Genomic DNA, 14,404 nt, shown 5'->3' on the forward strand with positions numbered 1-14,404 from the left:
ATAATAATAAGGAGGAGAATAATGATATAAATTTTATAAATGGCATCATCCTTACCAAATGCATGATCCATGCATGATTAGTGGGGGTTGATCTACCCACATATCCAAAGTCAAAAGTATAAATGGTTGACTCTAAATGTTCGCGTTTCTTTACTCAGTTTGAACTTAGAACGCCCAACTTGCCGCAATATTATTAAAAAATATATATGTTATGCAGCCAGCCACTGAATGAATCATGCTCTTCCTTTCATTTCATAGCGCTATTTTACAAGTTTGCCTCTCTCTCTCTCTCTCTCTCTCTCTCTCTCTCTCTTCGTGTTTATTCATCACCGTACATATATTCATTTCGTACATATATAGTTTTCAAAGTTCTATTCATATATGTTCTCCCTATATATGGGGTTCATGCCTTGGCAGATCATCTCATTCTCTCAAGAAGCAATTAATAATACTGGAGAGAGAGAGAGAGAGAGATGGATGCGAGGGTGACGATGGTGAAGAGATCAACGCCTTCTTCTCATGAGCTGGGAGCAAGTAATGCTCTACGAGCGGCAACAATGGCGGTGGTGGTGGTGATTCTTTTAGGGCATATCATGATCTTGGTGATGACTCCAACTAAAGTTTTCAGACAGAAATGGCTGCCCAAGTTACGAGTAGACGCCAATTCTACCTTCTTCGGACCCCAAGGTTTCAATTCATCTATATACATATACATATATATATAGTTCGTATCTTCAAAAATGCTTGACATTGGTTTCTTTTCTCAATCTCTTTCTCTGTATATTTAGTTCGAGGTGGTATACAAAATATTTGGTTAAAAGGTTTCCTTTTTTTTTTTTTTTTTCTAAATATCATTGTTTTTTTTTATCCTAAACATATATATTATTATTATGACAGGGGTAACAATTTTGCTATACCCATTTCCAATCCTACTTCTTGCTGTCTTGGCCTGCGTCTACGTTCACTTGGGAAAGAGATATGGCTCTATCAACATGGGACGGTACATGAATTTCTCTTTCTACCATCCCCCCCCCCCCCCCCCCCCCCCCCCTCCCCCCCGTTTTTTTTTTTTTACTGGCAGTTTTAATAAATCTTTTCCGACGTTTCTTTTACTGGTATTTACTATAACCGCCGGTGATTCGAGATGGAAAAGGCTAACAACCCATCAACTTTGAGTAAAATAATTTTTTAGATGTGAATTCATAAACAATGATAATTAATAATAAAAAAAAACTCTAGTTAAAAAATTGCTTTTAGTTTAATTACTTATGATTATGGAAATGATTTCCCCTTCTTTTACGTCTCAATATATATATATATATATTAATTTGAAGATTTTGACTTCATTTGCATATGAATCAACAATAATTAATATATATAGCAGAGAGTTGAAGCAAAGACTAGGAATATGGAAGCGGCCAGAGATGATCAAAGGGTTGGGGATTGTGTCACGTATAGAGGTGGCTTTCTTGGCTATGTTCCTGGCTCTGCTGGTTTGGTCTTTCTCCACTTACTTGCGCATTGCTTTCGCCAGTATCAACCCACAATCTGCCGCAAAGGTTGGCGAGAAAGTGTAAGAAATTAATTATTATTATTATTTGCCAAGCGTGTAAGAAATTAATTTACCTCTCTCTCTGCATGCTTCTTCTATAGCATACATAATTCATGCATTACGGCTACTAACAATGGCATTCTGGAAATTAAGGAGTTGGGTATTGGGTAATTTTATGTATAATGATTCAAAATAATTAATTTTGCATGAGTTTTCTATGAAGAAATTTTGTTTGAATATTACTTTCATCAACGAATACCTGAATAAAAGGTGTTTTTTTTTCTGGGCATTTACTATTAGTGCTATTAATTAAATGGAAAAGAATTGGATAAATTTTAACTAGGCCTTTCATATTTTGAGTAGTTTTTACAAACACCATTTAGAATTTATTTTTGTTATGGTGATACGACTGGTGTACGTAGGTGGGAAGCCAAGCTGGGGAGTGCGGCTCTAAGGTTAGGGCTGGTTGGGAACATATGCTTGTGCTTTCTATTCTATCCGGTGACTCGAGGCTCATCAGTGCTGCCATTTTTCGGCCTCACCTCGGAGGCAAGTGTCAAGTATCACATATGGATCGGTCACATTCTAATGACCCTCTTCACTGCCCATGGTGTGTGTCAAATTATCTATTGGATTGTCACCGACCAATCCTCCCAGGTACAAGACTTAATTCTCTTGATTATCCTGACCTTCTATACATACATACATACATACATATATGCTTACCATCGGCCATATATAAGGCGTGCATGACTTGGTTGGTTTTCCTTTTCTCGCTTGGACATTGATGATTAGGCGGTTGGTCAATATATAATTGGAGCTGTACCCACTAGGGTTGAAAGATGGGAAAGTGATAGAGACTAATATGGTAGTAATATTTATGCAAGGAGCCCACAAGGGTTGTTTTTTTTTTTTTTCTTAGTCAACGGGTGCCTGTCTATTTTTGTCTCCAGAAACTAATCTGTACATAGTGGGGATTTTTCACCGATGGTAACACACTTGCCTTCACGCATTCATATCCATCAATATATATATATATATATATATATATATTTCGGGAATGTTATTTATGCATAAATTTATACACTTTAACTTCAATACATTTTAGATTCCATCACAATAGTTGTAGATATACTACCTAATTTCTAGTTTTCTTCTACATAGCTATGGTGAGAATTAAGTGACATTTTCTTTTTAAAAAATAAATGATTGTAGGCTATCGTGTGAATATACAAAGATTTTTGTGTATTGATTTACTTGTGACTCATGAATTATTTCAATTTATAAAAAAATTTATACATTTATTTAACAAGTGTGTCTAAAAAAAAAAAATATTCTATACATATTTGGAATTATCACCCTTGCACGATCCCTTGCCGCCAGTGTCCTCAATTTCGATATCGAACTCACGACTTACGATTCGAATCCTAACTTATCGTGATTCAACTATTTGATATATGCTCTGGAGACTATTATGTGCATATTTGAAAAAGTAGTGACATGGGTTCTCCGAAAAAAAGAAAAAAAAAATTAAACTTGCCAAATAATATAATTATTGAAACAATGCCGATTTGAGTACTCATGAATAAACTTATGCACTTCATAAAAACAAGTCACCTAATAAGCTAAAAAGAAAAGAAAAAAAAAGTCTGTCAATTTTAACATTGAATTTGTTTGGGGTGAGTAGATGCTAAAATGGAGTAAAACAGAGGTATCAAATGTGGGTGGAGAGCTGTCTCTGATAGCAGGATTGCTCATGTGGGTTACAAGCTTCCATGGCATAAGGAGGAGGATGTTTGAGCTCTTCTTCTACACTCATCACCTCTATATTCTCTTTATCGTCTTCTACATCTTCCATGTTGGCATCTCTTACGCCTGCATTATGCTCCCCGGTTTCTACCTCTTCCTGCTAGATCGCTTCCTGCGATTCCTGCAGTCACGACAAGGGGTTCGCCTGGTTTCGGCTAGGGTTCTGCCATGTGAAATAGTCGAGCTCAACTTCTCCAAGAGTCCAGGTAAAAATTCAATAAAGCTCAAAATTAATCATCTATATAACATGCATTATGAGTTTAATTCTGATCAGTCCACAAGCATATAAGTACTCTTATTTAATGTTTTTAATTAAAGGGTTAAGTTATAGTCCAACAAGCAGCATGTTCATGAATGTGCCAAGCATCTCCAAGCTGCAGTGGCATCCATTCACAATCAGTTCAAGCAGTAATCTGGAGCCTGAGAAGCTTAGTGTGATCATTAAAGGAGAAGGGAGTTGGACCAAGAAGCTGAACCACATGGTTTCGTCATCTTCTCTTGATCATCTTGATGTCTCCATTGAAGGGCCTTATGGACCTGTTTCCACTGATTTTCTTCTAAGGTACAGATAATGGAATTGTACGCTATTCTCGCTTAACTTCTACCTCAAACAGACTCATATCTATCACTAAATAACTATTAATACATTGGGGCTTAATTTTGGATACATTCATCAAATCTCATTTTACAAATCATTCTCCTCTTTTTAATGAAAAGTTTGTCTTGTTCTTTTGTATCGATATATATATATAGTGATAACTGAAGAATATATATATATATATACATATATGGTTTGTGCAGGCATGAAACCCTAGTGATGGTGAGTGGAGGGAGTGGCATAACCCCATTCATCTCCATGATCAGAGAGTTCATCTTCATGAGCGAGACGCTGAAACACAAGACCCCAAAGCTTCAACTCATAGCTGCATTCAAGAACTCTTCAGACCTCACCATTCTGGACCTCATCCTCCCCATCTCCACCAACTATCAACTCTCCAACAACTTTGACATCCAAATTGATGCCTATGTGACAAGAGAGAAAGAGCCCACACTTGATCACAGTAACTATAATTCAAAGCCTTCAATTAGATCTGTTTGGTTCAAGCCAAAACCCTCGGATTTACCCATCTCTCCAACCCTAGGACCCAGCAGCTGGCTCTGGCTTGCTGCAATCATATCATCTTCATTCATCATCTTTCTCATCTTGATGGGTACCATCACTCGCTATCACATCTACCCAATTGATCACAACACCAACCATATCTACTCAATGGCCTCAAGATCGGCTTTGAACATGGCGCTCATATGCTTCTCCATAGCCACCACGGCCTCTGCAGCTTTCTACTGGAACAAGAAGCAGAATATGAGGGAAGCTAACCAGATTAAGAGCCTGGAAGGGCCTACCCCAGCCGGGTCGCCGAGCTCGTGGTTCTTCAATGCAGATAGGGAGATGGAGAGCCTCCCTCAACTGTCACTTTCTCAATCCACGACAGTGCACTATGGTGAAAGGCCTGACCTAAAGAGTAAGATATATATATATATATATATATCGAGAGAGAGAGAGAGAGAGAGAGAGTTTAATTCTTTCTCTTTAAACCATGAAAATTAAAGCATTTCGGTTGGTTAATGAATAAAGTTTTGCTTGTTTGAATTAAATTTGTTGCAGGAATTATGTTTGAGCACAAGGAGGCAAGCATTGGAGTTCTTGTTTGTGGCCCCAAGAAGCTGAGGCACGAGGTTGCCAGGATATGTTCATCTGGGTTGGCGGATAATCTTCATTTTAAGTCTATCAGCTTCAGTTGGTAGTTTAATTGAATTAGTAAATGTTATTAAGTACTGGAAACAAGTGTCACTGATTCCCAATAAATAAGAAACAGAAGGGGAACAAACGTAGGGTGTGGTAGAGAGTGATGAAGTGGGCCAAATTATTAGTTATTGTTGTGTTGCGTATATATAGCTTTTAGTTCTTCATTAATCTTCATTTCTGAATTTGATCACGTGTAAATTGAAGGGCAGGAGGGGTGACAAACTCTTACGGTGCTTGGACTGTCACACACGAATAACAAATTCAGTTTTGAATTACAATTTATATATGTTACAATATCGAAAGAGTGGCACTATATACATATATCTACAACAATGGAAAATTTAACACAGTAAAATGAATCCTAATTAATTGCTTACATGAAATATCCAGCCCTCTACGGGGAATATTTTTAACGAGAGTTTTGGGTTAATTCTAATTAATATTTTAGATCAGGCAAAAGAATTAATCATGAATATTGGGTTTCAAGCTTCACTTATGCCTTTTGTGAAGTAGCATGAATATGTCAATTTACAAAAATAAATTAAAAGAAAGTGGAAAAAAATTAAGACCAGAGAGCTAGAGAGGTCTGTGAAAGGGATGGACCCACACACTGAGGCCGAAATTCTGGTGACGTTATCATTTGTGGAGCCATGGTCAATAAAGTAACACAGAAAATAAAGTACGTTCAAACAAAATGATTAAACCAGGGAGGATGACAGTCGTGGGTTTTATCACTTGATAATTATACCGAATTTGTACCTCTCTACTTCTATAAGACACCAGGTAACTGAGTCTTACCTTCCTCCAAGCTTTCTGAGAGAGATGCAGGCAATGGCCGTGAAAAGATTAGCCTCTCCCCATGGCTATGGAGGAGTCAAGCTCATCCGCTCCGCGATCATGGGGTTGATTGTGGGGATCTCTCTTGGATATATGATGATGTGGGTTGTGACTGGTGCCAGAATATACAGAACTTGGTATATGAAGATTAGGGCCAAAACCAATTCAACTTACTTTGGCTGGACAGGTACTTACACAACCACAGTTTGCTGTTCATTTTTCTCACTTCTGGATTCGTTGTGCTTATGCGTATGATGACCTATCGTTATATATGTTATGCAATACATTAATTCTAAAACTTATGCAATTCATGTATGCAGGTGTGAGAATTCTAATATACACATTCCCAATTTTACTCATTGCTGTTCTGGGCTCTGTGTATCTTCATCTGGGGAAGAAAGCCAGTTACAACAAGCACATGGAAAGGTTTGAAGACAAATTAATCCTTTTGATTCATTTTATGTTACTGAACTTTTCTCTTCTTCATCTTCTTCTTCACTCTCTCTCTCTGAATGTTTAATTGTTAACTTTTTGAGTAACACATATGGCAGAAATAGTACTCAATTTGGAGCGTGGAAACGACCAATGGTCATCAAAGGGCTAGGGATTGTTTCCGGGATAGAGCTAGCAATCTTCACCATGTTCATTGCCCTCTTGGTTTGGTGTTTTTCAGCTTACATGCATCTCTTCTTCTCCGAGGCTGCCCACCGAGCTGTCGAAACTGGCGATAAAATGTAAGAAAAGGCTTCCAGGCACTAATAAAAATGTATAAATTGGCACTTTAATTTGTTATAATATATATATATATATAATAATAAAAAAAAATCCCTTCACCACAATACGGAAAAGAGGCTCGAAAATAAAATCCCTTTTCTTGAATCATGCTAGGAATTAATGAATGGTGGTTTAATTAATTTTGGCAGATGGGAGGCTAAACTGGATATGGCGGGGCTAATTCTAGGGCTTGTTGGGAACGTCTGCCTTGCATTTCTCTTCTTCCCGGTGACTCGAGGGTCATCCCTGTTGCCTCTCTTTGGACTAACCTCAGAAGCCAGCATTAAGTACCATATATGGCTTGGCCATATTACCATGTTTCTCTTCACCTTTCATGGCATCTTGTACATCATCTATTGGGTCGTTACCAACCGCTTCTCCAAGGTACCACACCACTCCATATCTCACCTTTCTTGCTTCATCTTATGTTATTCATATATATAAAATCTAAACTTTGTTTCTGCACCTATATATATAAGTGGAAGCTATATTCATACCTAATGAATTATTTGTAGTGATATTTAATTAATTTCCTATATATATATATATATGGAATAATGTAGAGTAAAGTTTAGTCGTAATTAATCTTTTCAACTCTTTTCTTCCTTATTTGCTTAATTTTAGGCCTCTAGTCTCTGTTCTCCACCAAATCGAATGACCTTATATAAAGCAAGATTAGCTTCTCGACCTAATTAGTTTAGATTTGGCAAACAAAGAGACTAAATTGTCAGGGTTGTCACCGATCGATTTTTGGCAAATGGTCTTATAAATGTTCAAATGAGTCATCCATTTTTTTGTTAGTGTGGGTTTTCCATCTCCCACTCGTATTTAGAGGTAACTCTGGAGTTTACATAGTTTTGTTGGTTCTATGTTCTTTCTTTATCTAATCAGTCTTCGTTGTTTATTATTATTATTATTTTTTTCTGTATGCTCCAGCTTTAATTCAAGTTCTAGTAAAAAGAAAAGTGGGGACTATATATACTTGGTCATTGATATGACCAAAACAATGAGTGTTACTTAGATTTCTAATCCTTAACTAGACAATAAAAATATTGTAATTATAAAAACTTTGGAGATTCATTATTTGGTTCATCAGTTAGAAGTATTAAAAACTTTAATTAAGTAGACTTTAATGATCGGTTTCTGGTATAAACGTGTCTCTAGCAAACGAAAGTCGCCTGTCATCTTTGAAATGGGATATATAGTACGGTGAAATTGGAACCTCTCATGAATGGCTAAGGATGATGAAAGTCAATAAAGTAGGCAACCCCCTTTGTCATCTTCTCGTGGAAAAATACATCCAATGAAAGAAAAACGCGAAATTTATATTTTAATATTTGTATTTGTATTTGTAATTTTTTTATTTAAATATTTAATTTTTTTATTATTTTAAAAATATATCTAAACTATGTAATTTCAATTTAATTGTACTCTGAAATAATAAAAAATTTAAAAATATAATTGACTTAAAATTATATATTTAGCAGTGTATTTGAAACAATAAAATACTTAAATATTTAAATTAAAAAAAGTGCAAATATATATTTTACCAAAGAAAAACTTGGGTGCACTAGTTAGAATTAATATATTTAGAATATATTAATCCTCTTTCCCCTTTCCCTCTCCCTTTCATTATAGTTGTGGATGGTTAACATTCCTTTATTTGTACGCACTCGCTTCAGTAAATATATATCTCATTATTATAGTTGCGGATGACTAACACTCCTTTGCTTGCACGCACTCGATTCGGTAAATATCAGTATGATTTCTTATAATAAATAAGTGTTAGTTAATTATAATATAAATAGTAAGAGGGGCTTAAAATTCAAAGAAAGTAAAAGGTATATGAGAGAATAGAAAGGAAAATAATAAATTTATTAATTCCACCGATAAGAGTAGACAATCGTACAACTATAAAAGTAAAGCTTATGACAATTCAATGAGAATATCATTACCGGCTCACATTTTTAAGTTTTGTCTTTTTTTTCTGTCTTCAACTTCAATCACCGTGGAACGTGACAATATTATCGGTGGCGACACTGGGTGTGGGGAACCATACGATACGATGGATCAATCTTGGACGTGAACCATACAACAATGGGTGGGGTGGGGTGTTGCCACTGGAATTGGGAGGCTTTCCTTTTATTTTTCTTTTTCTTTTTTTTTTATAAATCCGAATAATCAAGAATATAACACCACTATATTTTAATTCGACGGGATTTTGTACTTTAGCTATTTAAGATACCCAAAAAAATATAATAAGAGTTATAAAAAAATATTATCACTTAATCTATTAATAAATACTAAATTCAAATTTAAGACTTCATATATATATATATATATATATATATTTGAGCCATACAATCAATAAAGCCACTGCACTAACTGGTGGAGGCTCGTCTTTTTACGTATTCCATCGAAAATCGTGTTTGCTAGCCATGCACCCACCCAGCAGTGCCAGGTCCACTCACAAGAGGATGTGTGTGTAGGGAGGGGGGTTATCAATTAAAGATCAATCAATTCTGTACTGCAGGGTCACGTTCATCATTATGCAATGCAAGTTCATGCAGAAACAGCGAATGTCATCTCCACCCAATTCCCCGCATGTCATTTTAGCTGTCAAATATGACACTTCCATCATCCTCATTATTATTATTATTATATAAAGGGAAAAGGCAAGGCGGTATTCTGTCTGAATTCTCAGATTGAATTGCATTATTTTAAGAGGAAAATGTAGTATAGTGCCTTCTAATTCAATTAGGTGAAAAAAAAAAAAAAATCCTCATTGGCAACTATTTGAGAAGGTGACAGATGCATGATTTGCTGTTACTGAAATGCAGATGCTAGAATGGAGCAGCATCAGTGTATCCAACGTGGCCGGTGAAGTTTCTTTGCTATGTGGTTTGTTGTTGTGGGTGACAACCTACCCATCCATAAGGCAGAAGATGTTCGAGCTCTTCTTCTACACGCATTACCTCTACATCCTCTTCATGGTCTTCTACATTTTCCATCTTGGTTTCTCTTACTCCTTCACTATTCTCCCTGGTTTCTACCTTTTCTTGGTGGATAGATACTTGAGGTTCCTACAATCGAGACAAGGTGTTGCTTTGCTCGCAGCTCGTATCTTGCCTTGTCAAACTCTGGAGCTCAACTTCTCCAAGAGCCCAGGTGAAGAAGACACAAGTTGTACTAATGCACGTAATTGTTATAACAGTTTTAAAGATCTTTGTAAGTTTGACTTCGATTCTATTAATATTAATACTGTTGCAGCTTTGAGTTATAGTCCAACAAGCATGATCTTCATAAATGTGCCCAGCATTTCCAAACTGCAATGGCATCCGTTCACCATTAGCTCCAGCAGTAATCTTGACCCAGACAGGCTGAGTGTCATCATCAAGAATGAGGGGAGCTGGACCAAGAAACTCTATCAGATGCTCTCCCCACCATCTCCTGTGGACCACCTCAATGTCTCTGTTGAAGGACCCTATGGACCGGTTTCAACGCATTTTCTAGGGTATTGCACAATATATTGTTGTTTCTCTTATATGGTTTTTGGGGTTGATTTGAGGTGTGATTCTGTTGCAGCCATGGCGTGCTAGTAATGGTGAGTGGTGGCAGCGGCATTGCCCCGTTCATCTCCATCATTCGAGAGCTCATCTTTGCGAGCACGACTCTGAAGAGAAAGACTCCACGGATCCTCCTGATCAGCGCATTCAAGTATTCATCAGACCTCACCATGCTCGAGCTTCTTACTCCAATAGCTGGCAATCCCTCAGAACTCTCCAAGTTGGAGCTGCAAGTTGAAGCCTATGTGACAAGAGAGAGAGAACCACCACCAGAGAAGCCAAAGACCCTTCAAACAATCTGGTTCAAGCCGGCTGCCACAGATGCACCAATATCTCCTACTTTAGGCCAGAATGGCTGGCTCTGGCTCGCTGCAATCATATCGTCATCCTTCGTCATCTTCCTCCTCATCATGGGGATCCTCACGCGATACTATATTTACCCCATCGATCACAACACTTACAAGATATACCCACACTCTTCACAGGCTACTTTGAGTATGTTGCTCATGTGCATTACCATTGCAATGGCTGCTACCGCAGCTTTTCTTTGGAACAAGAAGCAAAATGCCATGGAAGCTAAACAGATTCGGAACAATGAAGGTGGTGCAGCCCCAGTAGAGTCTTCAAACTTGAGGTTCGGTAATGACAGGGAGTTGGAAAGCCAACCCCAGCAGTCTCTTAGTAAATCTATCAAGGTGAACTATAATGGAAGGCCTGAGCTAAAGAGTAAGTAATATTCTTCATTGCCACACCAGGCTTTCTCAGTGCCATGCATGATAAAACTCAGGACAATTTTTCTTACCTCTCGTGATTCTTCTCTTGCTGTACAATCCAGTAGTCCTCACTGAGTTGGTGTTGCAGGAATTCTGTTGCAGCTCAAGGAACCAAGGGTTGGTGTTCTTGTTTGTGGCCCAAAGGAGATGAGGCATGATGTTGCAGCCATCTGTTCATCTGGTTTGGCAGACAACCTGCACTTTGAGTCTATTAGCTTCAACTGGTGATGATTCAACTCATCCATTACAAAAAAGGAGGATTTGGAAGGTCATCTTGGACCAGAATTGCTCTTGTATATGGACATTCCTTTTTCTATTTTTCTGTAGTTGGGGCTCTACACTAACCCTGTACGGTAATTATAAAGGTTCCAAACACAATAAAAGGAAAGCTATAAATGAAACCATGAAAGCGTCATTTTATATTCTTTGGCTCATAGTGTAGGAACTGGAATAAATAGATAGTAAAGACTAACCTGCCTGAATATTGTTGAATAGAGGAAGACTACGTTGCAAAAATTTGGACATGTTATTGTGTAAAAATGGCGTATAAGACAACTAGATCCATGCTCCAGCCGATAGTATAATTACAAATGATATTTCAACAAGCAAACAATGTCTGCACAAATCATGTATTGATAAACTGCATGAATGGATTATTTGGACAATCTTCTGTTGCTGCTACATGGAGGGGAAAATGCTACCGGTGAGAGAGAACTGACTAATTGGAAAGAGTAGGTAAAACTTCCACTGCTAATTTCAACTGCCTTATCTACAAAGAACATTATCTCCGAGTACCATTCAGAGACCAGAGATGTGGTTGATGATTGGTGGCATCCTAGACGCACCTGACATGATTTCCTTGTCTGCTCTTCAGCTGTGCTATGCAGAATACAATGGCTCACATTCATTTTCATCTGATATTCTTTGATTCCCCAAGGAGATGCCTCATTGAAACAGGCCACATCATTATGCAGTCAATCCATTGTCAAACAGACCAAGGTTCAGAGAATGTAATCATTTCTCTTGCAAACTAGCAGAAAATGAAAGTTTCTCTTCTAAAGATTCAAGCAAATCCTGATATTCAGCAAAGGCTGGATGCGACTGAAAGGTATACATCAAAGAAAGGAAAAATGAGGCATCTACATCTAAACATATATAAAATATATTTTCTAATTAATCTAGATATATATTTTCTGTAACTAATTAATCTTTAAAAGAAAATGCACCTGTAAGGTCATGCTATATGCTTTCCACAGCCGCATATCATGCTGAAATAAATCAAAAAGAACCTGTGTAGCATCAAAAGCATAGGTCAACAGAGACTATCTACTTCATATTCAACAAAAAATACTAAAGCGAGGGTAACATCACTTTTAACTGTTCCTTCTACACATATTTCCGTGATAACTATACCTCAGATCGCCTTAAAAGAGTGGCCAGGACAACTATCCACTCTTTGAACTTGACAGAGCACATATGAGCCAAAAGGAATTCTGCATCCAACCGGCTTTGCAGTGTACCCATTTGGAGCTGTAAATGTACCCCACAAAAAATGTCAATCATCGAAATATAAAAAATGGAATGCCTGGTAAATGATATTCGACTTTTACTTCCTAAACATTCCAGAAGTTTTTCTGAAAATATCACATGCCTCAAAAGATAATGTTCTCATATTTGGGGATTAACCTGTACTTTGAAGAGCTCATATGTAATTGTATTTTCTTCCCCCAAGTGTTGTAGCCTCCTTTTGTCATAAGAATATATGTAATTTTCTATCCAGTTCTTAGCATTTCTTTTGAGCAAGTCTCTCCCTTTTTTCACCCTAGTTATTTCTTCTATTCTCTTCTTGTTTGTTTCTCTTCAATTTCTGCAATTGAGAGTTCAGGCCTCTTTGAGCACTAAAACCTATTTTCAGTCTGTGCAATACACATGCACAAGTAAATTCTTAGGTCCTTACACGTAAATTCAAGCTCAAAAGATTCTATTCCCTGATGCAGATTTCAAGCCATCTTCATTATGTTCTTGTTGTTGCTAGTTAAGACATGAATAGGAAATTTGAAAAGTGCCATTGGTATACTAGTTAAGAAATTAAAGTATCAAAAAGTTCAGTATTACATGGTTGCCATCTTCAGAACGAAGTCTATCACAAAGATACTAATAAACAACACCCATAAAAATAAATTCTAAAGGTGATTTACAGTTACCAAAGTTTTAGGCAAGCATGATGAAGACGCAGAAGAAGGAAGGTGGAAAGGAAATGTCAAATGAGTCATATCTGAAATCCATGACAGGTCAACAGTGGGCCAAGATCAATGAAGCAAGAGAAACAACCTTTTACATTTTGGGAAGAACTAAAATCACAAGAGGCAGCCAGCAATATCCAGGCTTAAAATTATAAAACCAAATGGTAAACTAAAAGGACATTGTATAGAAAATGCACAGTAAGGGCATGTGATGCAGGAGGAAATAAAATAAAATCAGTTTACTTGCGGCACTATTCAGTTTTTATTTCAGGGACTTTTATGTCATTTTAAGTAATTTTTATTAGTTCAGTTTGGATGTTGAGATAATATGGGTTTTAAGGGCTATGATTGTAAGATTTTATGACTACACAAGGTTTTCTGTTGATGTCATGAGCGAACTGTTCAAATTTTCTGAGAATTTCATGAAAGGAAAATAGTTCTTTCTTTTACCCTGGTTCAAAACACCCAGAAGGCAACCTTCAGTTGTAGTTCTTGAGCTTGATTTCCCTCTCTTTCAAGTTTTCTATTGACCTCTATAGCTAGGGTTTAGTTTTCTCCCCATTGAATTTGGTATCAGAGCTGACAAACTATCTATTTTCTGATGACAAGATGAGCAAGAGTTCCAAGGATAAACCAAGCTGTAGATATCCAACAAATGTGAAGGTTGATGAAGCAACTTGTGTAAGAGAAGTAAAACTTGGGTAAAGATCGTGCGGAAGCTCATATAGAGGTATGGTCCGTATGGAAGGAAACCGCAGGCCATTAGGCCTACCAGAAAGAGTTAATGAGGATGAAGATGAATATGAGGATGTTAATTCATTTCATAGTCCCATAGCAAGTCCACTTAATCTGAAGGAGTTAAGATTAAAATTCCAGATTTTCATGTTAAAATGCAGACAAAAAAACTTTCACTTTCTTGATTGCGAGTCTAATATAGAGACTTTTTTTTTTTTTTTTTTTTCAGTAGAGACCATGACTAGAGAGAGAGAAGTTGCTGTTTTGAAGCTGAAATTAAAAGGAATTGAGCTCAATGGTAGAAAAAG

The 14,404-nt window shown here is 36.9% G+C and overlaps 3 protein-coding genes across 8 annotated transcripts in view; 2 read left to right on the forward strand and 1 right to left on the reverse strand.

Moving 5' to 3' along the window:
• The first annotated feature begins 322 nt into the window (after positions 1-322).
• On the forward strand, positions 323-5,507 carry LOC127801964 (ferric reduction oxidase 2-like). 2 transcript variants are annotated; one of them, XM_052337536.1, is made up of 8 exons: positions 323-687; positions 898-1,000; positions 1,382-1,573; positions 1,975-2,209; positions 3,240-3,567; positions 3,680-3,923; positions 4,163-4,884; positions 5,028-5,507. In XM_052337536.1, the coding sequence occupies exons 1-8, from the start codon at positions 474-476 to the stop codon at positions 5,165-5,167; spliced, it is 2,178 nt and encodes a 725-aa protein (XP_052193496.1). In that variant the 5' UTR covers positions 323-473; the 3' UTR covers positions 5,168-5,507. The 2 variants fall into 2 exon arrangements, with proteins under 2 accessions (XP_052193496.1, XP_052193497.1); XM_052337537.1 differs by having other exon boundaries at positions 1,385-1,573; positions 5,028-5,506.
• Positions 5,508-5,905: 398 nt separating this feature from the next.
• LOC127801966 (ferric reduction oxidase 2-like) lies at positions 5,906-11,540 on the forward strand. Its single transcript, XM_052337544.1, has 8 exons — positions 5,906-6,192; positions 6,326-6,431; positions 6,557-6,739; positions 6,929-7,163; positions 9,620-9,947; positions 10,050-10,293; positions 10,365-11,071; positions 11,207-11,540. Exons 1-8 carry the CDS (start codon positions 5,991-5,993, stop codon positions 11,344-11,346), a joined length of 2,145 nt encoding a protein of 714 aa, XP_052193504.1. The 5' UTR covers positions 5,906-5,990; the 3' UTR covers positions 11,347-11,540.
• A 37-nt stretch (positions 11,541-11,577) lies between these two features.
• The window catches only part of LOC127801965 (uncharacterized), a 62,977-nt gene continuing 60,150 nt past the window's right edge, over positions 11,578-14,404 (reverse strand). For all 5 annotated transcript variants that reach the window (XM_052337540.1, XM_052337538.1, XM_052337539.1 and 2 more), the window contains 3 exons: positions 12,532-12,648; positions 12,345-12,407; positions 11,578-12,219 (listed from right to left, as the gene is read on the reverse strand). In XM_052337540.1, the coding sequence (XP_052193500.1) occupies positions 12,133-12,219; positions 12,345-12,407; positions 12,532-12,648 (267 nt within the window). In that variant the 3' untranslated portion in view covers positions 11,578-12,132. The remainder of the gene's footprint in view (positions 12,220-12,344; positions 12,408-12,531; positions 12,649-14,404) is intronic.

This window comes from Diospyros lotus, chromosome 5 (genome assembly GCF_014633365.1).
Source record: "Diospyros lotus cultivar Yz01 chromosome 5, ASM1463336v1, whole genome shotgun sequence".
Taxonomy (NCBI): domain Eukaryota; kingdom Viridiplantae; phylum Streptophyta; class Magnoliopsida; order Ericales; family Ebenaceae; genus Diospyros; species Diospyros lotus.

What these genes read in the sequence shown, in the direction of transcription:
- LOC127801964 (XM_052337536.1), top strand. Translation starts at nt 474, where the DNA reads ATGGATGCGAGGGTGACGATGGTGAAGAGATCAACGCCTTCTTCTCAT. An exon ending in TACCTTCTTCGGACCCCAAG is followed by an intron (nt 688 to 897) that starts GTTTCAATTCAT and finishes TTATTATGACAG; the next exon opens with GGGTAACAATTTTGCTATAC. An exon ending in CAACTTCTCCAAGAGTCCAG is followed by an intron (nt 3,568 to 3,679) that starts GTAAAAATTCAA and finishes TTTTAATTAAAG; the next exon opens with GGTTAAGTTATAGTCCAACA.
- LOC127801966 (XM_052337544.1), top strand. Translation starts at nt 5,991, where the DNA reads ATGCAGGCAATGGCCGTGAAAAGATTAGCCTCTCCCCATGGCTATGGA. An exon ending in GTCGAAACTGGCGATAAAAT is followed by an intron (nt 6,740 to 6,928) that starts GTAAGAAAAGGC and finishes TAATTTTGGCAG; the next exon opens with ATGGGAGGCTAAACTGGATA. An exon ending in CAACTTCTCCAAGAGCCCAG is followed by an intron (nt 9,948 to 10,049) that starts GTGAAGAAGACA and finishes ATACTGTTGCAG; the next exon opens with CTTTGAGTTATAGTCCAACA.